The sequence below is a fragment of the Magallana gigas genome, chromosome 8, assembly GCF_963853765.1.
Source record: "Magallana gigas chromosome 8, xbMagGiga1.1, whole genome shotgun sequence".
In the NCBI taxonomy this organism is placed as follows: Eukaryota; Metazoa; Mollusca; class Bivalvia; order Ostreida; family Ostreidae; genus Magallana; species Magallana gigas.
Genome location: NC_088860.1, coordinates 6,160,890 through 6,185,410, shown reverse-complemented (window position 1 = coordinate 6,185,410; position 24,521 = coordinate 6,160,890). Strand labels below are relative to the sequence as shown.

General features: G+C 34.0%; 1 protein-coding gene across 1 annotated transcript; it reads right to left on the bottom strand.

The window, feature by feature from the left end:
* Positions 1-9,830: 9,830 nt before the first annotated feature.
* On the bottom strand, positions 9,831-19,883 carry LOC105338645 (bromodomain-containing protein 8). Its single transcript, XM_011443850.4, has 20 exons — positions 19,813-19,883; positions 19,415-19,508; positions 18,936-19,005; positions 18,331-18,380; positions 17,687-17,806; positions 17,173-17,253; positions 16,677-16,777; positions 16,169-16,245; positions 15,752-15,916; positions 15,252-15,399; positions 14,903-15,025; positions 13,274-13,374; positions 12,732-12,879; positions 12,599-12,648; positions 12,243-12,406; positions 11,969-12,049; positions 11,351-11,419; positions 11,021-11,198; positions 10,620-10,703; positions 9,831-10,096 (listed from the first exon to the last, which is right to left on the bottom strand). Exons 1-20 carry the CDS (start codon positions 19,823-19,825, stop codon positions 10,004-10,006), a joined length of 2,010 nt encoding a protein of 669 aa, XP_011442152.3. The 5' UTR covers positions 19,826-19,883; the 3' UTR covers positions 9,831-10,003.
* Between the last annotated feature and the right edge of the window lie 4,638 nt (positions 19,884-24,521).

The following is a 24,521-nucleotide window of genomic DNA, read 5'->3' as shown; positions in this document are numbered from 1 at the left end:
ATCATTTACATAAATAATGGTGTTTGGGACCATAAATAACAATAAGTTTCTCTGACGGATTTTCCCGGACAGTTACATGTACTCTTTAGATATCACAAGCAATTTTTTCCAGTTTGTATATTTATTGTCTAGAATGTACATGTATTGGATCATTTACATATTTAAATTTAAGGTGCTTGAGACCATAAATTATTGAATTAGTTCCTCTGACGGATTTTCCCGGGAAGTTACTCTTTAGATATCACATGCAAATTGTTCCAGTTTGTATATTTACTGTCTAGAATGTTTGTTCGTCGTGACAGAATTTTCACGGTTGATAACTTAATTCTCCGACGGGACCATCACATTTGAGGGTACACGCTACTAGACATAAAACTCCATTGATCTGTTTGTATTCGAACCTGGAACTACAGTTTGGTGGCGGAGGTACACAGAGGGGTGCACGGCATCTAAACGGCTTCTCTGTCATAATAGTTCTCCTCTTAAAGTAATATCCTGTGAGTGAAAAAGACGAACGGTTTTTTTAGCAGGAATGATTACAGGCACCTGACGCTATAACTTTTCTAATATAAAATATTTATACATTTAACCTAATAGTGTATCATTAGGTGGAGGTTATATTTCTTTATTGTTAGAGAAATATATAACGTTATGTGAGTGTGGGAATGATTTATAATTATTGTAGTGTATCACCGTAGCACAATTGATTTAAGAGCATAATTATGATTTGCATGTCGACCCCACTAATCAGTTATAATATTTTGCTAATATTTTAGGTAAATGAAATAATACACTTTATTTTACATAACTCGCTTGCATGTACATTATCAGTGTAACTATATATATATAAGGATGCATAATTCATTCATATTCATTGTTATTTATCGTAATTTTTTATTTTAATTTATAACAGTTTCAGAATAAGGAGTAACTCTAAAATTCGAATAAAACCTGAAAAAATATATTGCATTTAAATTAAGTAATCTCACATTCAACATTGGACAATAATGAAGGTCGATTAGAAAATGTACCAAAAAAAAAAGGAAAAACTTTAACATATCACTTGAATAATTACAAAATTAATACTTATTATAATGATAAAGACATATTTGCTAACAAATCCTACCTTGTTCTGTAAATACAAAGCACAGCAAGGAAAATATCAGCAAAACCTGAAATGTCCTCGTCATCTTAAAGGTCCATCCCCCTACAAAGTTTAACATGATACTGCCAATCATTTATACTTACCTACTTATTGTTAAAAACTACTCCTTTCGTTGATAGACAAGAACGTAAACAGGTAGGTTGGAAGGTTTTGAAAAAACATGCTTTGGTGAATATATATAACTTTCTAAAATCATACAATGACGGTAGGAAGAAAAAAAAACAGGTTGTTATTTGTGATTGCGTTTATGAAAACAATTTGCATAAAATTGTATTAATTTGCAAGGTAATAAGGTCCGTGAAGTAAATAAGTTTGGCGATTTTTTTAACATTTGTAAAACTTCAGCTGTGAGTTTGGTTATTTTCTGAACCTATTTCAAATCAATTCAATTTATTTACTAGTATTATCACATTGCATCAAACAACACAGAAAAAATGTGTGGAAAAAAGCAAGTAGTATGACTATAACAATCGACAGTGCGCTCCATGAAGTAGCAGTCTCCAGCAGCTTAAATAACACGGTAACACCCGCCTTGCAAAATTATATATCATAAAGTTAGTCTAGAACAACACTGCAGTTATTATTTAATTGAAATTTCGTCGTAAACAATAGCATATCTAGTTATTCAAACTCATATAGATCAGTGCACCAAACAATAAAAAGTGAAAGAAATCGGTGACTATGCGTGGGCACTGATTTCCACTATTTACAGAGAATGATATCAAATTAATATATTCTCTGTCTCCATTTAGTGATCTTAATATAACATCTCGCTGGAGTTAGAATGGATCATATCCATATCAAATTTCAAATTACTTTGATTTTGTGATTCATTTAACGACAGTAATGAGATCTTTTCAAATAACCAACGCATCAGAAATACGAGACCTTTTCATACAAAAGCGGTACTTCTATAAAGTAATGAATTGCTAAATATGTATATAGTTATTTGAGCAATTTCAATCAGTAAAGAATACGTTCTTCTCCCTTAATAGCCTTAAGGTGGCTCTATACACCCACAGTTTATTCCAATTTTCAATAGAAGACCACAAAACATATACTTATCCAATATTAAAATGATGATAGGGATACTATAGGTGTTTTTAAAGAATTTTTTAATTTTTTTCGTGTTTTTGTAAAATATTTTTTAAAAAGACAGCTGTCAACAAATTGAGAGAATTTTTTTGTCATATGATGGATATTTCCTTCGGACACATAAAAAAATATATAACACTTCTTAACATTTAAAAATCTTATTATTGCAATTTTTTTTAGTATTTCCCCAAAACATAATTTTTCATATTTTCTTACTCTGTTGACAAATCATCGGAAAAAGTTGCTTGATGCTATAAGAAAATGTATTTTAATAAATGTGACATAAAAAATTGAATGAAAATCATTGCAAATAAACACAAAAAATATTTTAAATTTTATTTGGTATGAAAGTTCCTCAGGTAAGGGTTATCGTTCCTAAGTATCAAGGCCCAAACAACTTGGGGACTTTTCATTTCTGAGTTGAATAAAATTTCCTAAATATAATGTTGGAATGATAAATATATACAAATTTCATTATAGGCCCGTATAAGTGAATATATTAACTTTCATTTAAAACTAAGTGAAATAAATAAAGGGGAAAATTGATTAGGCTAATAGGATTTATGTATCCCAACCTGAGAGAAATTCAAAGCAACCCTTCAATCCCCTTAAGGTCTCGATATTAATGTGCATTAAAGTATATTATAATTGAAATATTTTCATGAGTTTAGAATTTTCTTTCACAGTATTCAACCAAAAAATACGTTTTAGAAAATTTTGGAAAGTTAAAATTTTTTATTGTTCTCAACGGGAATCGAACTCATGACCTACAGGTTTGTAGTGCATCCACTAACCCACTGCGCAACGGTGCAACATATTAATTACGGTAAAGAAACTCTTTAAAAAATTATACTTGATTTTATTGCTTATTTCGATAAATAATACCACACAACGTGCAGGTGTCACACACCACATTACTTGTAAGTAATGAATTTTCCAATCATCAAATTAAATCTATTCATTTAACAAATTTTTCAAAATAGCGGTGCATATACAATTCGCCTCAGTTTAAATCAGCCAGTACCGGAATTGCATGCTTCTAGATTTACTTTTTTGCGTACTGCGTCATCAAAAAGTGGTGTATAGAGCCACCTTAAAGGGGCATGTCACAATTTGGGGGCATACATTATTTTTTCCAATTTTGATGTTTACAATGCTTTAGTAATGCATTTTTCATAGGCAACCAAAGTTTTAGTGTTTATTTGTTGAGTGATAGGCGAGTTACAGAGCTTACAATTCTTTGCTATGTAAACAAAGCTTTTGTTTACAGTTTGAATGTTGAAGTGAAAATTCTAATTTTAGACCTAAAATGAATATGTTAATCGTTAGTAGTTGTTTATCTATACTACTATATTAGAATAATAGACTCGAGTTTTTGGGCTTTAATACCGAGAAATCGGAAGAGAACTGTCTTTTGTTTTATATATTTTAAACATCATTGGGGCTTGAAGATTACCAATTTGTTTTTATATCTTCCCAATCAAGCTTCGCTAATTAATAATCAACGAAAAGTCCTTTTAAAAACCAAGAAATCATCTGGATTTTTTGGATTTTACAATCTTGCGCATGCGCATTACATTCACGCTAAATCATGGGAGGCTCTTTACTTTATGTTTCCACAATATCACATTTGCATGGAGAAACTCAAACGATATCACAAATACGTGTAAATTTTCATTGAAGCTTTGTCATATACTGTAGATTCCTTATTTTACGCGAGTACTTAATTCCGCGATTCAACGATTCTCCATCAAATTGCGAGAACATAAAATAGTGAATGCCGAAATTTTATCATAGTTTCATGTAGTTTACATATGTCGGAATATTAAAAGCGAGATTTTAGAATTAGCGAGACGAGTTTCTCGCGATTTTATGCTGATATTAATTCCTCGCGTTTAATAAGGAATTTATAGTATTCTGTTCATCAAAGGAAATACGGGAGATAATTCTAACTCAGTGCATTTAATATGAAAAATCCCGAGAGTTCCGAGTGTCAACATGGTGTGGATATTCGAAGCGAGTAAAATACGTTTGTGAAAAAGTGTTGAATTCTTCATTAATATAAATAAAGTTTTAGATGAAAGGTATTTACAGCCTCAAAATGGTTTGTTATGAATAATTTGACTGTTATTTTTAATGCAGCTTCATAAATTTTCTCAAAAAATCGTTTTGGAGCGATTCTGCAATTTGTTGCTACATTATAGGTATATGGGAGGCGTTTTAACTGTGGTGACTGGTGATGGCCTCTCCCGAGACACAGTTAGATTATTCTTACTAGGTAGAGTGTAGTGAAATCAATAGTATTATTGTAGGCTTAAAGCTTGGTTATGTACATGCCAACAATAGTTAATGTCCGATATCACATGCAATGTCAACCCGTGCACGCACGGGTCTAAGTCTAGTTTATACTTAAAATAAATAAAAAGATAAACAAGTCAGCTTGAAAATTGAAAGACTTTTTACTTGTATATTGAAGCTTTGTGTAAACAATACATGACAAATAATTCTGAGCTCTGTATCTTGCTTGTAACTTAACGACTGACTTTTCAATTTCATTTGATCATTAGAAATACATTCTTAAAGCATTGTAAATAATAACAGAAAAACAGAATTTGACTAAAATTGTGACATTGCCCCTTTAACAATAAATGCGGGATACAGGATCAGGAAAAATCTCATACTAAAGCCAAAATTACTTTCACCTATCAAATGCTTATAAATCATAAATTATCACTTAAAGGCCGAACATTTTTACCGGGTGGTAAATCTCAGGTGAGGGCGGGGCTTAATTATTAGAGGTGTGAAAGCCTCCGGGGCTTGCAGTCTACCTGACGTCGTGAACGCTGCTAATCGCTATACACAGGAGGCAAATTAATACACATGAAATAAAGAATTAGTCAGAACTGGTCTTAGTTTAAATATCTTATTGTTCTAATGACCATACAAAGCGATTTTATACGGAAATGGTATGTGTCGTCCGAATTTTCTCTAAGCACACGTGTGTAAAGCACAATTGAAAAAATGCAGTAAATTAATTCTGCTATAAAAGTATAGCTCAGTACATTGTGTTTAGCACATTGACATTGTTTAAAAACTTAATTTTAACAATTATTATAGTATAAGAAAACCATACGATCAGTAATAAGAATGTTGAATGTAAAGAAAGCCATTATACGTCGACAATTAATGGAGTTCGTTTTTCCATGGAGTGACGTTTACATGCACCAACTTTCAACTGAGTGAATTGCCAGTAAATAATAGCTTTAGTAGCATAGTGTACGTTTGTTGTAAAAAGAAAATTTTATATGTTTTGGAGCTGTCCATGCATTTTCGTGGAATTTATTAGGTCACACACATGCAACACAATTCAAATATAAGTTGTGCGTATTTTCAATCACTGAATAATTATTTTTCATAATCCATTTTAATACTGGTAATGTTTAAAATCAATTTTCAATTCCCCCTTTTTCATACATGACGGAAGTCTGTTTACTAGCAATTAACAACGTTATCTTTGATATCTTCCGTCATGTATTAAAGGGGGGAATTGAAAATTGATTTTTAAACATTACCAGTATTAAAATTGATTATGAAAAATAATTATTTAGTGATTGAAAATACGCACAATTTATATTTGAATTATGTTGAATGTGTGTGACCTAATAAATTCCACGAAAATGCATAGACAGCTCCAAATCATATAAAATTTTCTTTTTACAACAAACGTATTATGCTACTAAAGCTATATTTACTGTTAAGAAGTTGGTGCATGTAAACGTCACTCCATGGAAAATGAACTCAATTAATTGTCGACGTATAATGGCTGTCTTTACATTCTACATTCTTACTGTTCACGTCAATCAAACTGGGTGCTATTGTTTCAAACTTGATTTACTATACTGAATTACTTGTAAGCTCTTATTTTGCTTAACATATGAAACGTATGTGTTTGATTTTAGGGTTTTTATTGTGAATTACAGTGTATCACACTTCCCGTTTCAAAACCATGCCTCTATCAAGCGATTTTCTTTTATTGTATTGTTTTCTTTGTTTATTTACTTATAATTTAGCGCTTTTAGATATTAATTGTCGAGCAAAAGGACATCGTTAATTTGTAATACCTAATTATTATCAGAGAGTCAAAATTATCAACCAAATATGGTCAATTTCTCATATGAATACGTTTATTCGTTCACTGCCTGGCGCGATTTCTCTCTTTTTTGCGCAAAACTGTCGATAGCGCGATGGTGCGATGACGATGACGCGATAGAGTATTAAAGATGACACGACAGAGGACCCCATCATCATCGTTACTGCATTATCGCTATCACACGATCGCAGTATCGCTATCATACCATAACTGTCGCATTATCCCTATCGTACCACCTCAACGCGTTATCGCTTCGCCGTGCCATCGCACCATTGTCATTGCATCTTAATCGCGCTATCGCACCATCGCTTCATCGTCATAGCATTATCGCACTATCGACGCAAACGTTAATGGTGCGATGATGCAATACTGAACAACATGGCTTATCCGGATTCCATAACGAAGGGATGCTACAATATTTTCTAAATGGATAAGATTTAAGATAAGATACATTTATTACGGATAAAGTGACGTGCAAATGTTCGTGTTTTTTATTTACACATATAAGCCCTGCATATATATATCATCAGAAAAATATATATAATACACTGTTTACATAATTTCGATCTGACACTAAATTGCAGTATAATACTATAGTAATATCATAATTCTTATTATGTATGTATATAAATCATTTTAAGATATAAATAGTTTCAAAATAAAACACCATAAAATTCGGAAAGTATGACAGAGTGATGTATTTATTAAATATTGATTAAATAATTGATTTTTTAACTAACGTTTAATTAAGCAAAGCCCGTTTGGGTCCCATCAATACGTCATTTGAGTCATTGATGAAATGTGTTGGACTACATGTATATATTACATTTTGATTTGTAGTGTTTTCACAGACAAAGACACTAGAAAATGTAAATAATTTAGAAAAGCGTGTAGTTTTTCTCTTTTTACATTTTCAAGCTACATCGAGGAAAGGTCAAGATCAGCTCGTTAAAATCCTTTACAAGTTGAGGTAAAAATGGTCGTCATCTTTTAAGACGTTGGCCAGCAACTGGCGCGTGTCCACATCAGTGTGGTAAGGGGCACCTGCCTCCATCAGCACACGTTTGGTGTATCTCTCGCTGTCCTTGTCACATTTTTGTACGCATAATCTTAACATATTCCTGGTATTAGCTTTTAATAAGGACATGAAAGAAAAAATAAAGAAAACAGTTGTTAAACAGTTGTTAATTTATTTAAAACAACCGTTATTAATTATAGTGTGGATATTGTATTTTTTTTTTCTAATTTAGGTAGAGATTCAAAGGGACATCTACATCAATTATATTTTAACTATTTCGAATACAATTCCTTTGCCTTTTTCAAAAGTTCATTTAAAGACGAATAATTATAATATATTTAGATACTATTCAAATATTTAAATATTTTTCAAAATGAAAATCAGTGATTTTTTGCAAAGGTAAAGAGGCACGTTTAGTTTAATCAACATTCCCCTCATAAATAATGTTTTAGATCCGCGATGAATGCACTATGTTTTTGTGATTTGTTTTGATATTATTATACATGTATATAATATAAAAACAATTTATATATTATCTTTTATAATATTTTTAATTGATAGAATAGAAGATACACCAACTCACCAAAGTAAGCCAGAACACACAGAAAAAACACCAATAGAATCATTGTGCCAAAGATCTTCCTGGCGAATTAATCATCTTCATGACCGCGGCAAAGACAAACATGATTTTTTTTCTGGTTAGTTTTCTTGGTTCTGATTTCCGTTGTTTTTAATTACATACATGTATTAGTATTTTCTTAAGGCTAAAAAAATCTACATAATAATGTGTATATTTTAAAGAGTAAACATTTCGTAATCAGGTCGGTACAGCGCTGTTCAGCTAGACAATGCCCAGGAAGGAAAATGAATCAATGGCTGGATACACGTGTTGGGTAGGCACTGTGTATTATGACCAAAGTATATTTGATGTTCGATAACATTTATTACGACGGAGCCATTCTAAACAGCACACACAACTTCAATGAAACGGCTGAGTATGTATAAACCAACAATTGAATAATATATATACTGTAAATAAAATTTCATAATTTTTTCACTTTCTTAGAGACACTTCAATACGGACTGTTTCCAGGTGCTCGCGGAACCGTGATAGATTTAGAATACATACCGTGCATCCGGGTTTGTTGTTGTTGTTGTTTGTTGTTGTTGTTTTTTTTTTTTTGGCGTGTCACAAAATATGCGAAAAAGGGGAAAATGCGCAACTCTTTCATTTGTGTTAATCATTTTTGCGATTCACAAAGTTTCTTAAAGCAAACAATACCAGATGTAATTTCTGCGTATTGAATATTTTGCGATGTAAAATTGATAGCGAAAAACGCGCAACTTAAATCATCGCAAAAATTACCGGATACACGGTAAAATGTAGTATGTGTAAATAACTCACTGTACTTCTTTCATTGAAACTATAAATTACCAACAAAATTCTACTACATTTTAAATTAAACTTGGTTGTTTTAAATCAAAATTAAGCTTGGTTGTAGCTTGATTCATTATAGACTTAAAAATTGTTGTATATCCGCTGCTCTTTTAAGCAAGCATTTATGCACGCTTCTTAACCAAAAAAAAATAGAATCTTTGACAGAAATTTGTTATCGTTTAAATATACACGCTTTGAAAATTACATGTACATTTTTTTCTACATATAACACTTAACAATTCTGTGTATAGTTTGAACCCAATTGTTGTCACTTCCTTAATTCAGACAGTTATTGTTATTTAAATGAACTTGGTTCCACAAACATTTCCTCATGTTCTTCAGGACAAATTTTTTCTGTTTATGATAAATGATGAACCCTCTTTGTGGATCCTTCCTGACCATGTTTGAAAAACTTAAAACATCTTTATACTACTTGTAGCTTCCCTCAATAATAATCTTAAAATCATGCCCATATCATAAGTGTCTTAGAAAATTTCTGTATAGTTTAAACCTTCCCCCTCCAAAAAAAAGTAACACCTAAGAATCCATGGTTTGAAAAAAAAAATATTTATAACACTTTTTACACTAGCTTGTTACTATATCAAATGTTCACTTTGTTCAGGACCCTTCTCTGTTATGCAGGGGTCATGGTAAAAATAAAACTTAACAATTATGTATACTTTATTCAGTAACTTATTTCCATAATAAATATTATTTAAGTTTAAGTCTTTAGAAGGAGACTTTTAAGTCTTATACATAAATCTGAACAGCCATAAGGACTCTTTCCCAAACCCTGGGGTCATCCAGGGGTCATGGTTTTAACAATCTATTTTATTGTATATAAAATGCTTTTATAAGATATAACTGTCAATTTGGTTCATTTAAAAAGCTTAAAAAATCAATCAATTAAATCATAAAAGGTGCCAAGTAATTATCACCTTATTTCAGAGAAAAACCACATCCGTTTGATTCTGAATGTTGCTTTATTTATCATTACAACATTTAGAACAGATGAGAAATTAGATGACATGAATAGCAGGCCTTAAAATGATGCGTTTATCCTTCCTCTATCATTTCCGGTCAATCATATGACCCTGTCTGGGAAACTTTAGATCAGGAATTTTTCAAAACTTTGTTTTACGTGTCGTCAGCTCTTGTTTTCCTTTTCTTGGTTTTCCCACCTTCCCCGTGCTGTTCAGATGATGTGCGTCTCCTTTTGCTATCTTCTTCCTAAAAAGGGCAAAAAGGACACTATCTATAGTTATTTAATTTCAGAGATACTTCTATATATTGCATAACATGAATGTTTTAAATACCCTGGATATGTTCAAGTTTGTTTGTCCAAACCACCATTCTTTTAAGAACTAAACAGTAAAAATAAAAATTTCACTGGGACATTAACTTTGTTGGTCAACTAACAAAATCCTGTGACACTCAAACGGATTCTTATAATATTTTATGATGTACCAATCAAGTTCATATCCCAGTGAACTTTAAACATTGTTACATGTATTTATTACCTTTATTTATCGAAGATGGCAGCTATATGTACCTTGTGTATTATTAGGTAGGGGGTATATAATTTTTAATTACCAGTATGAATATATAATGTCATAATGTCAAGCATCTGAGATCTGACCTTTTCAAACATTTAAACACACGGCATTGAACTCTGACCTTGTCAAACATATCAACACATGACATTGAGATCTGACTTTGTCAAACATTTTAACACATGACATTGAGACCCGACCTTGTCACTAGCGTCTGTCCGCCTGGAGCCCCTCAGTAGCTTGGTATCTGTGGTCTGCACCATGATCTGTGTACTCACATATTGCTGCAAAAGAAATCGGAGTCATTCAGTTAATCAAACCAGACTCTTTACAATTATTCAATGCATGTTTCTCATTAAATCTTCCCAGCCCAAATATTTCTAACAATCTTACAGAGAAATTGAGAGTGGTTTAAAGATCTAGTGACTTAAAGTTTTCCTAGAGATAGTTTGATTTAATTACATGTAATTTGTCAAGTAATCTATTCACAACTTTTATGAGACTAAATAATGATATTCTGTAATTTTAAATCAATATACTACATGTATATGTGGTTTTGAATAAAAAGTATGTCCGTTATCAGTGTCATAACGACCCTGACCTCGATGTGTTGTAGAACGTCATTGTACATCTCGACGGCCATCTTGTGGACTCGATGGTTACAGTTGTTGTACATGATGGCGTTGGTAAACATGAGCATCATATCTCGCTGGAACTCGGCTGTCGACCGGATCGCACCGCTCTCAATGTTCTTCTTGATCTGACTGAGATCCATCCGCCTGAGAGAGAGAAATCACCAACTAATCACTGATCAGTCTGTTGAACCTCATTATCAGTGTTTGATTGATTCAAAAACAAGTGGATTGGAATTTTTAAGTGTGCAGGTACATGTATTCAAATAAAAGTTCAGTTTATGACTAGTTTGTGTTACCTGTGAACAATGGTCGTGTATCCAGGGGCTATTTCATTTGTCACAGGGTGAAGGAACACATTAGCATATCTGAAAAAACAGATTTACAAAAACCAACAATGAAACATCATACAAAGGGAGGAGTACACATTCAAGTAAATTAATTGTTTACTACGATCGTCAAACAGTTTTTATATAACATGAATGCAGGCTTTTTTCCAATAGATTCATAAGAACTTATCCTTATTATATTTATACATGCAGTGTGTTTCTAAATATTCCATATTTGGGTTTTGTTGGATTTATTTGCATTCAATCAAGAATAGGTACAAACATTTTAGCTATTTTTTAACTATTGCTAAATTGATGACTTTCATAACAGTATGAAACACATTTTTTTTTTGGCAATAGAATTTTGTTTCATAACTCAAGAGATTTTCACAATTTATTTTCTCACATAATCAATTAATTGTAAGAAGAATGCATACATGGTGGTTTTTACATATACTTTTCTCCAGAAATAGGACATATCATCTCTTAAAAACCTATTTGATGCATAAGCATGTGTTTCCAAATATATATTCATAAAATGATACTATTTGACATAATGCATAAGGTCCACTTATCATTCATACTGACTTGTGATTGGCCGCTGATCGCCAGACCAACATAATGGACTTCTTCCAGTTCTTGTATGCTTTTTCATCTTCTGTGTCACTACTGTAATAAAAAAAGACGCATGTACCGCCATTATGCATTAAGGTGAAATATTTGTCAACAACATCCCCCCTCCAAATTCTTAACTTCTTATCTTTACAAAGTGTTTATAGCATGTTTGAACACAAAGTGCAATGCTGTTTCTGTAATTCTGCAACTGAAGTACATGTACATGAGCTTAGGATAACTAACGCACCAGTGAGACACCGGGCTGCTGGGAATGGACTCGGTGAATGGTGTGGGGGTGGGCACATTGGTGATGTTTCCAGACAGAGATGTGTCATCACTCTCGCGAGCTGTTTCATCCTCCGTTGTGTCACCATCACTCAACCTTGATGTGCTTTCCTCATCCTTAACACCCTATCATTCAAATTTGGAAGAACTCACTTCAAGCACTAATGGTTTTAATCAAAACTTTTTATCTTGTAAAACAGTATTTTGCTTGTTTTTTTTAAAAGGAAATGCAATAGCAATTGGCATGTAAAAAGAATAATATGAATGATATATTCTAATTTTATAAATAGAATCAACAGCATATTCAAAAACACTTACTGCAGGTTTCTTTAACCTCTTTGTTCTTCTTCTCCTACCAGACTGTCGTCCTGTAAATGAAACACAAAGGTAAACTTCCCTTCACTTGATGCACTGAAACACCATTCTATGCTGCCCGACTTCTCTCCCTTACCTCGACTACTACGCCTGCTGCCTGCCTTTATCTCGCTCTCGCTGACTTTTGAGGACACACTACTAGCAGGGGACATCGGCTCCTCTTTTATAGAAATCTCCTCATCCAGTTGAACAAAGCCTGTATCTGTTGATTCTTGGTTCTCCTCCTGTTAAATCACAAGATAGCCTGATAAAAACATGTTCATGGATTACAGAGAAAAGACAAGAGAAAAGAAAGAAACATGTACATGTATCAGGAATGGAACAAATACAGGTCTCTCATTTTATTATAAGTGTTCAAAATTTGTTGATTCTACAATTATCTTCACCCACATAAATTTACACTCTTATTAATAATTTGATTTGATTAGTCATTCAAGAAAATCAGTTATCCCTGAAATCCCATTTCTTTGAACTTTAACATCTTTGTTATGTCCTCAATTTAAATATTTCCACTTTTAAAATCATAACCGATTTCACATGAGGAGTAATTTGAAATTTAGCCTCAATGAGTCGATCCAGAAGAACTGGGTTCATACACCAATGAACACAGTGACTGACCTGTTCGACATTGACAACTTCCTCTTTAATTTTCTGCTGATCGCCTCCGCTCTGATCCTCAACATCAACCTCTTCCTTGATGTCCTCTATCTCCACTATTTCTACAACATAAGTATAAAAATAATTATTTAACACAGACTAAGCCATCATTAACAATATGTTTCATGGGATAATGTTTAAACATGTTAACTAAAACAAGCAGGAATTACATGTACTTTTGCAATTGATTTAGAAGCCTTTGTTATTCCCTAAACTTTCTATTATCATCAGCTCATTTGAATGACATCATGAATTTAAAGGAAATAAGCATTCTTGTTTATATACTGTATATGCTTAACTTCATTGGGTCAATACTTTCATGATTATGAAGCATATACATGTAAAAGTGTATATCAAATACCGTAATGTCGCGTGTATAACACACACTTTTTTTCAGCCAAAATTTGATCAAAAGTGGGGGTGCGTGTTGTACATAGGACTAAAATTTTCCCCATTTTTTCAAGCTGTGATTCTTGATACCATGGGGGTAGTGACTGTCGATATAGCGTGTTACGCTAGTTGTATGAGTGTATACTAAATTTACTGCATCAGAAATACCTTATTCTTAGTTTTATTTCCATGTATTGAAATATTTATCCTCTCTCAACACTATTTCTTGCAAGTTTAAATATCGCCAGTGTATTCGCCATTACGTAAGCAGTCAGCTGTTGACTCGGTGCGTGGTCAATGGTGGTTTAACAATTTCCGGTGTCAGAAGCATGCACCTGTCTTGTGTCGGACTTCGTGTCCACTTATGCAGTTAAACGTTATTGCTTTACATAGACACTGCTAAAAATACATCGATCATTTGTACAACTTGATAATGACGATATACGACATACATACCTTTCTCCAGAATGTTTATTTAACAACGATCAATGAGTTTGACTATAATTAATCAATTAAATCATTTCTTTTGATGTTGTTTTGGTTTATGTCTGCAAACATTATTACTTTTAAGCACTAAGCTCGGTTGCCGTTCTTCTCTACGTATGATGATCTTCATGCAACTTCTCCGCTGTTGTATAAGAAACTCTTTACGAAGCGTCTAATGATATTTGATACCGCCCATGTAAATCATGCCGTCCTTTTTAGGTAAAATTGTAAGAACTCTGACTCTAATTTCGCTTGGGCCATGTTCCGATCACGATCGAAATTACAGTAATTTTGCTTGGGTTATAAAATTATCACTAAACATCGATAGTTATTTGGAAAAATAGCGGCAATCGATTTTCATCACTGTGCTATGTTCCGATCACAAAATTAAAGAAATTGTGCATGGATAATAAAATTATCACGAAACATCGATAATTTGGGGGGAAATGGCGGCCGTTGATTTCGCCATTTTTTAGGTGCGTGTTATACATAGGACATACTGTTTTTTTCCCCATTTTTGGGTCAACTTTGGGGGGTGCGTATTATACAAGATACATTACGGTATATTAAAATTGGAGGGGGAGGGGGCCAATGCATTTTGAAAGGCCTTATCCCTTTCAGAATTGATATACTGCATGAAAGGAAGAAGAAGTGAAACAAATCTGACAAGGGATGTATTTTCCCCTCTGTGGGCCTCTGCCTTCTGTTTCTTACCTTCATCCACGGGGATGGTGTTACTGCTGCTGGGGGTGTCTGTGGCGCCCCTTGCTGTGTCCTCTTCCTCCACAGACTTGCTCTGGCCCACTTTGTGGAGCAGTTTTGTCAAAGTGGGGGCAGCTGGGATAGAAGATTTCACAGGATTTTACATACATGAAATTCATTTAGTACACATTTGACCGAGACTTTAAATTTTAAAATAGAAACTTTTTAACTTACTAAAAGAATATGAGGCATATACAATAAACAGAAATGCAAAATCAAACATTAATTTTTAACCTTTTACTTTAAATTTTAAAATAGCAATAAAAGTATCATTTGTAAAAATTCATATATTTTTTCATACTACTGGAAGGAGTTTGATCAATTGCTGAAACAGCTCCTGAGGATTCTGGCTGTTCTATTTTCTTGACGGGTGCCTCGGTTACCGCGGTAACAGCAGTGGATGCCGCAGCAACTGCTGCTTCTGCTTTAGCCTGTTCTTGTTCTGTTTTCTGATATAACAACAGTTGGTATGTTTATAAAATTCAACTTGAATTTATAAATGGTCAAAATAATTCTATTATCAGTCAAGCAACTACAAGTATAAAGTTATGAAAATTTCATATTTTTTGTGAAACATACATTGCTTTGTAAAACAAATTCATAAGTGTAACAAAGCTAAAAAGTCAATTCTTTCCAAATAAATAAACAGAATAATTCACAAACTAGGACTGTTACCATATCCTTTTGTTTCACTTTAGGTCATGCTTTCCAAAATTAAATTAAGCTTAATCCTGAGTAAAAGCACAGAACACCTCTGAGCAGTTTGGTCCCTGTCTGCATAGTACACAAGACTATACCCACCTCTTTAAGTTCTTTTAGATCCTCCACTTTACTGGTCTTACTGGACAGAAGAGTGGTCAGTAACCGTGTGGGGGAGGGGTTAGGTTTGGGCTTGTCCTCTACCCCAGGGGTAGTTGTTTCTATCTTTATCTTTAAGGGCTCTTGTATGTCGGGTTTCTCCTCAGTCTGCAAAAATAACACATCAAAAAAATATCTGAAGAATAAAACTCTTCCTGTTTCATTACTTGTAGTTCACTATTCCACCAGATGTTCATACAACATTCTACAGTAATCTATGTTTTAGTTTTAAAGTCAATTTCATCTAATATATAAAAAATTTAATATTTCATCTACATCGAACAACAACATACCAGTACTGGTCTTTTTCAATGCAACAGAAATAAATTATCTGTCTTTTCATTCATAAGGATGACTTACCACAACATTGACCTCTACAGCGATGTCCTTGTTTTCCGAGTCTTGACTCACCTCCTCCGTCTCCATCTCTGTTTGACCTGTAACAGGCAATTTTCAAATACTAAACGCTTGATATCACACTTCTGAGCAACTATCTGCAAAACAATTCCTGATGCAATACTATTTCTTTACAGGACATTCTGAATTAGATTACATTTACATCTATCATAACCCAAGTTGAAGTAGTCTAATTTTAACTGAATTTATGTCTATTGAGAAATAATCAAAAGAATTGAACACAAGCCCCAGAAAATAGAAAATACCTTATAAAAATTATCTTAAAACCAGATGAATTTGTGTATAGACCACTAAAGATATCATTTAAAGAATCACTAACAGTTATAGTTCAAACAAAACTTAAAATATACCCTGAAGTACCAGGTATTACATGTACTTTAAAACCATATATAACAGTAACTATCTGAGCACCATCATACAAGTTATAAATTTATAGCACGACTGATCTTACTCTCAGCCACAAAGGCTGGGCCAGACTCAGGAAGGGTGGAGTCCGTGGATGTTCCCAACATCTCGGCCTCCCTCGCTGCCTCCTCCGCTTCTTTCTTTTCACTAAAAAAAAAGATATCTTCATTTAACACATCAGACATTTAAAAGTTCAAAGTTGGGTGATTCCTACACAAGCCAACAGCAACCATATTTTCAGACATGGAAACCAGGGCTGCAATTATGAAAGAACTTATGACAAAGTCGTAATTATTTTTAGTCTCTCTGAATGCTCTTTACTGAACAAGATTTATATAAAACCATTGAATTTACAACTATTTTGATATTTTACAATTATATTTCACAGCCATTAAACTGAAACGTGAATTAGTTTTGGTTAATAAGCATTTATTTATTTGGTCACAAATCATAAGTTTTAATGTAAAACCCAGTCTGGGGTTTGCTGTACTCTAGAAACAGTAGCCATTACAAAGGACACATGACATATCTATCTTACTGACCTCAACATTTGTTGGTAAATCTCAGGCAGTCTGTCGTCCCATTGACCAGATTTAATCATTTCTACATCTTTCTTTAACTTCCTACAAAGTTGTAATTAGCAAATAAGAGTGTCAGGATCCCTGATACACATTTTATACACATACATATTTGACGTCACCTCAAGATTCAATTTATATCCATGTACTTGCAATTTCTTAAAACATCAATGTGGTTCGTGAAAATAATAATTAACAGGAAGATAGATATAAACAAAGAACAGAATTAACTAACAGACAATGATATATTGTGGTTTTATTAATATTCATTGGCATTATTTGGGGGGGGATTTAGAAAAAGTCTCAGTGTTGACTGTTGAGGATAAGTGCGATTGTGGACAATAGCATCATCATTTCCATTACAAAATGTTGTCAACATATTTACTTAGATGAACATTTTATCTTGTCAATGAAGTCAACAACAAAATAGGTGCTTGGCATGATGAAACCACAGTATTTGAGATCTGTTGGCCATTACTTGTAGTTCTGTTCCTGCTCCATGACTATCTTTTTTAGCTCCTCTATCCTCTCTATTGTTAACTTCCTCATGATCTGCTGGCTGGGGGTCTCCACCTCCGCCCGGTCCCGACCCTTCCTCCTACACACACAGTGAACATAAACATCACTTATTTCTGCTGAACTATAACCAAATTATTTTCTCTTGTGGAAACAAGTGGTGGTTCGATTGATATTTATTCTGGCATTCCAGGAAAGTCTATATAATATCATTACACCTTTTTTGTTTGTGTTTACTCAGTACCTGATATATTGATTACTGAGTTAAACAAAGTTGGCTGTTGAGTTATGATAGGTTGCTCAACTGATTGCAGGTTTCAAACGCTTTTTGAATGCTTGGTTGTTGATTTTAATTATTATATTTTAGTAATGGAGTAATTTTCGGAATAGACATGTGCTTAAAATAAATGAAAGAATAAATCACTGATTTATTAAATGTGCAAATACAAAATATTAATAAATCATTGAATGGTTAACTCAACCCTTGTTTGTTATTCAAAATACCTTTTAAAGGTAGGAATCTCAATATGTATAAAAAATATATTTGACACATCAATATTCACAACACAAAATACTTTGTATGCAGAATTATAGTGATCATCTTACTTTGGTGTTTCCACTTTCTCCAAAAGATCAGCATATTGCAAGGCACAATTCTGCAATTCAAACAAAATGGTACATGGTATTTATTTTAATATTTCATGATTAATGAGATTTTATAAGTTGTGAAAAAATACTGCCAACAACATACATACAACATTTCATGTATAAGGTAGTAATTCTAGTCCATTACACAATTATATTTAGCATAGCACAGAAATACAAAATCTTTAATATGTTTCAAATCAAATGGAACCATTGTTGAAGACTATGTGTAAATAGCAAAGACTAACCGTATGTTTTAAAAACATTCACATCAAACATGCAAAAGTTATTGATTTACATTTAATAAAGTACATGTAAATTGAGTATTTTCGATGACTTTTTTTGCAATATTAGTTCTTTCATGTACCGTACTTAATAATCTTAGTAATCTTTAAATCCATATATGTATATGTTCAATATTTTTGGTGCCAAAAAATCAACTGGGGAATGAAGTTATATTTTATTTAACCAATATTTAATTATGCAAAAAAGTACATAAAAAGATTGGACATCAGCCAGTGCCTATGTAAAGGCCTATGTCAGTTCCCAATTAGAAGTTTTGTTACCCTTTGTGAGAACCATTCCTGTGGTCTGTTTGGCTCTCCATAAGATTTAATTTGTCTGCTTACAGAAACCCTTCAAAAAATGAAAAAAATTTTAACATCAATGTCTTTAGCTAATTCATAAAAATATATCCATACTTTGTTATAAAAACAACGCACTGTAAAATGCATTAACTTGTCAATAAATAAATTCAAAAATTCAGAAGATTGTCATACCTAAAAAAGCACATAAAAAGCAGAAACAGACTTATATCTTTTCAATTATTACTAAACAGATATAATACAAGCATTTTCTCACTTCTTAAGCTAGTGTTGACAATATCAATTACACAATGTTTATGTTAATAGTGTGTTTTGTATATCGCAATTTTTAGCTCTACTAACATTTACAACAGTTTATTGATAAGGATATGTATGATTTTTTTCTATCAGTAATGAAAAATGACGAGAAAAACTAAATGAAATAATATATGAACTCTTACCAATTTTGATCTCCGCTTCTAAAAACAGAGCAAGCAAGGGCAAGTCTCTCTTTGATGGACCATTTGTCTAAAGGCACATTTCCTATTTTGTATTCTGAAAATTCAAATACACTGTGACAACATCAAAATATAACAGACAATAGCATGAAAGTTTTAAACAGCATTCAATCAAAGGCGTAATCAATATAGGCCTTTATTACACAGTTACATGATAATTCATCACAGTTTCTGGAAGCATTCAAGGGCGATAACTCAATTATGAGATAATGCAAGACGTGTCTTTTTAACAGATTTACAAAAAATCATAGCAATTTGTTTCAGTGATAACATGGTCCACTTAAACTTTTTATTTGAATACTCTTGTTTGCAATGACTAAGATCAAAGAATCATTACTTACTCGGCAAAGCCATTCTTCTGTTTTCCCCCAATTTTAACGGGAAATAATGCGCGCTCAAAATATTTATTGGAAAAAATTTACACGGGCAAATATTTTATTTCCGGAAAATATTAATACTGAATATACAAAAAATTTTATTGGCACAAACACAATTACAGAAATTGGCAAAACCCCAATACATGCATAAACATATATTTGTTTTATAACATATCAGTATAAAAGAGCGAGCGAGGCGAGCTCGAAGAACCAGTGCGCACGGGAAACAGAACGAGCTAAACCTACAGATTCATAAAGAAAATTTTTTGGGCAACATTATTTACGAAATGATATATATAAAAGAGATTTCTATAGACAAATTTGAAATTTAGAGGACCTGCGCCCCCCCCCCCCCCCACCCCCACCCCCACCCTTTCTTGTGTGCATGAAAAAAACATAGGGGCATTTGAGAAAATTAAGCTTTCAGGAATAAGATATCTAGGTCACCTGAGTCACAAAGAACTCACTGTTACCATTTTTGGTTTGCAGCATTTCTAGGATAAGGGGATTATGAATTGTGACATACATTACCTTACCACCCAGGGGCCTCACAGGTGGAGCCAAATATGCAAAAGAAAGAGTCAAATTTTCAAAATTTTCTCTACTCTCACACATATCGGGAAAACACTACATGCATGGTTATGATGTCCATGAAGCACTCTATCTAAATTTTAAAATGCATGTCCCCTCAGTCAGGGCATTGTCTACTTTAACTGTTAGATCGTATTTGAATACGCTTGTTTGCAATGACTGGCCCTTGGGTAGAGCCAACATGGCCTTATAGTAAAAAAAATGTATATAATTTAAATATATATTTTATCAATTTCTGTACTTCCACTGTCGTGGGACATAAACAAAATACGTTTTAATTGTGTCCATAATGCCCTCTTCTTTGATTGTAAAATTCACTAAAATTCTCCTCCCCCTTTTATGAATTAATGTTTGCAAACGTAAAATAAAAAAGAGTGTCAAATTAGGATTTAGACTCCAAAATGAATCTTAAAATGCTAACATGAGACTCCCTGACAGGTCCATCTAAGGGCCATGGTACTCAGGTGACCGTCAAGGCCTGTGGGCCTCTTGTTTTTAATATGAAGGTTGATGTACAATACAATGTATCAGTTGATCAAGAAAATAGGCATATCTTTTGTTCCATTTCAATATAGTTTATAATCAGATAAAACAAAATTTGAGTTGTTAAGATTATTAGATTATCTAAAAGTTACTTCTTCGACAGAGTACTAGGCCCTTGTAATCTATATCAAATTTACAAAGTTACATGCATTTTTTTATTTCTTTATTTATTGTATCAAAAGTACCTAAAGTCGATACCTGTACAATGTGTAGGAAGTCTTTGTGAACCCTCTCCACGTGTTTGTAATCCAGAGCACTTCTACTCTTTCATCATTGTAATACTCAAAACAGCGGGATGCAGATTTCATCAATATTTTCATTTTTCATGTTCTCAATAATTATAGATTTTTTTTAAAGTCAGAGTATACTGACGTCAAAACGTTCGAATTTATAACCAGCACGAGCAGTAAACAAAACATGTACAAAGGAGAGACTGTTTGGTTATTCGTTTTAAATGTCAATTAAATTAAAGAAGAATTCAAATGTACTTTTATAAAGTAAACTCCTGCATGTATCCGAGCGCGTAGATTCAAATATACTGTTTGTCAGATCTTATGAGACAAAAGGGTTATAGTATTCTCTTAAAATTGATCAGTTGTTCAGTTGAAATCAAAAATGGTTAAGCCTAGAACCAATGAGACAAAAAAAAATTAGACAGCCCTCCCCCCCTTCCCAACATAAACAATTCCCTTAAGGTTCTCGCTAAGACTGTCATCTTTCACTGTTCATAAATCTACTAGTATTTCAAAGTTATAAAAAATAGATGTTTTTCATAATCAGGCACATACGGTACATATTGATGTTGAAATGAAACTATACCTAAGATCTAGTTAATGAAAGGAGCCTACAGATTTTAGAAATTTGAAATACGATTTCTTTATATATTAGGCTACTTCATAACGATAGCTTATTTTTCAAAGTATACTGGAGCTTAAGGTGGTACGGAACACCTCCATATTATGCCTTCTAAAGAGAGAAAGCAAAGTACAAAGGTCTGGCAGACGAAATCAGTCGCAAAAGATTGAGTTAATGGGTAATCCCCGTGGAGAATGGCTGTAGAGGATTCCCAACCCAGTCTACCTAGGCAGTAGAGGTTTCCCGACCCAGTCTATCTTGGCTGTAGAGGATTCCCGGCCCAGTCTACCTAGGCTGTAGAGGATTCCCGGCCCAGTCTACCTAGGCTGTAGAGGATTCCCGGCCCAGTCTACCTAGGCTGTAGAGGATTCCCGGCCCAGTCTACCTTGGCTGTAGAGGATTCCCGGTCCAGTCTACCTTGGCTGTAGGGGATTCCCGACCCAGTCTACCTAGGCTGTAGGGGATTCCTGGCCAGGTCTACCTAGGCTGTAGGGGATTCCCGACCCAGTCTACCTAGGCTGTAGGGGATTTCCAGCCAGGTTACCTAGGCTGTAGAGGATTCCCCGCCCAGTCTTCCTAGGCTGAACGGGATTCCCGACCCAGTCTTCCTAGGCTGTAGGGGATTCCCGGCCCAGTGTATCTACGCTGTAGAGGATTCTCGGCCCAGTCTACCTTGGCTGTAGAGGATTCCCGGCCCAGTCTACCTTAGCTTAAGGATTCCCGGTCCAGTCTTCCTAGGCTGTAGAGGATTCCTGGCCCAGTCTACCAAGGCTGCAGAGGATTCCCGGTCCAGTCTTCCTAGGCTGTACAGGATTCCCGGCCAAGTTTACCTAGGCTGTACAGGATTCCCGGCCCAGTCTATACCATGGCTGTAGGGGATTCCCGGCCCAGTCTACCTTGGCTGTAGGGGATTCCCGACCCATTCTACCTTGACTGTAGAGGATTCCCGGCCAGGTTACCTTGGCCGTAGAGGATTCCCGGCCCAGTCTATCTTGGCTGTAGAGGCTTCCCGGCCCTATTTACCTTGGCTGTAGGGGATTCCCGACCCTGTCACCTTGGGCTGTAGATTATCCGGCTGTAGAGGATTCCCGACTCAGTTTACCTTGGCTGTAGAGGATTTCCGGCCCAGTCTACCTTGGCTGTAGAGGATTCCCGGCCCAGTCTATCTTGGTTTAAGGATTCTCGGCCCAGTCTACCTTGGCTTAAGGATTCTCGGCCCATTCTACTTTGGCTGTAGGGGATTCCCGACCCATTCTACCTTGGCTGTAGGGGATTCCCGACCCAGTCTACCTTGGCTGTAGTGGATTCCCGGCTAGGTTACCTTGGCTGTAGAGGATTCCCGGCCCAGTCTATCTTGGCTGTAGAGGCTTCCCGGCCCTATTTACATTGGCTGTAGAGGATTCCCGGCCCAGTCTACCTGGAGAACAATGACAGCCATGGTAATCAAAGGAAAGGACAGGCGAGTAGGGATTCAAAGACCGTCAACAGCAGCTGAGAATGGTTATAATGAAGAAGAGCAGTGCAGAGCTGGAAGTCAACCACAAACGGGCAATGATTTAGCCATCCACACCGACGGCTTGTGACGTGTATGGATTAAGTAGTTACGTCACTGTTTATGGTATTATTCTAGATATTGATTAATTGGTGATATGTCAAAAACCACTATGGACCTCTTTATTATTTGCTCAGCCATGCAGTTAGGTTTTCTATACAAGTCTTATGTATTCATTACAAAATTACTATTAAAATATCAATGAACATACATCTTACCGTACTGTGTATAGAACTAAGAACTAATAAGAAAGGGTAATTGTTTGAAAAGAACACCGACAATTAGGCCGGCATCTTGATACTAGGGTCTTGATTTAAACATAGAATTAATTATATACAAAAACAGAAATGCACACTATCGGATATTGTAATATATATAATTATATCACAGGTACCTGACGTTATATATTTTTCTAATGTATTATTAGGTAAATGGTAATTTCATACGAAAAATATTTAACGTCAGGTGCCTATGAATTTTATTTTATTTTTTCCCTTGGAATGGGTCTTGAAAAAAGGTTGCAATATGATCTATAATGACAGAAATCGCTTCTTCTTTTTTCAAGCTCCTAAAAACTAATGAACGTTCCAACAACTGTGTGTCTATCGAAATTGCATCCATGTTATAATATCGTAAGTTTGACATACTTTAAGAAATTATTTTGTTTTTATCATAAAATGGATTTGGTTTTTGAAACGCTTTTGCAATTAGACCTATGTTAAAACCTTTTGACCAGTCCAATGCAACACATAAGCTTGTTTGTTTCAATATTTCAATAAAGACAGTAAAGCATAGTAATTGTCTAACCATTGTCATTTATTGAAAATGACGCAAAACGTTAAAACATTCTTACCTACATTAAAAGTGTCTGGAAGACCTACACTATCTAGGAAAACAAGATATACAAGAATATTTACATTTTCAACAGTCCTTGCCTGTGATAACATTACGAATCAATTTTGAACCCTAAAACCCATTAACTTCATAAAACATGAGTGACACAAAATGGGCGTGTCTTATAGCATAACCGACAAACGGTATTGGCTGCGCCTTGTAGTAATACGTAGCATGTGATACATATAAAAAAAAATAATGGTTTTAAAATAATGTTGTATATTTACATTTTTAAGTG

What these genes read in the sequence shown, in the direction of transcription:
- LOC105338645 (XM_011443850.4), bottom strand. An exon ending in GAGCAGGAACAGAACTACAA is followed by an intron (nt 17,254 to 17,686) that starts GTAATGGCCAAC and finishes ACAACTTTGTAG; the next exon opens with GAAGTTAAAGAAAGATGTAG. An exon ending in CAGCAGGCGTAGTAGTCGAG is followed by an intron (nt 12,649 to 12,731) that starts GTAAGGGAGAGA and finishes TTTCATTTACAG; the next exon opens with GACGACAGTCTGGTAGGAGA.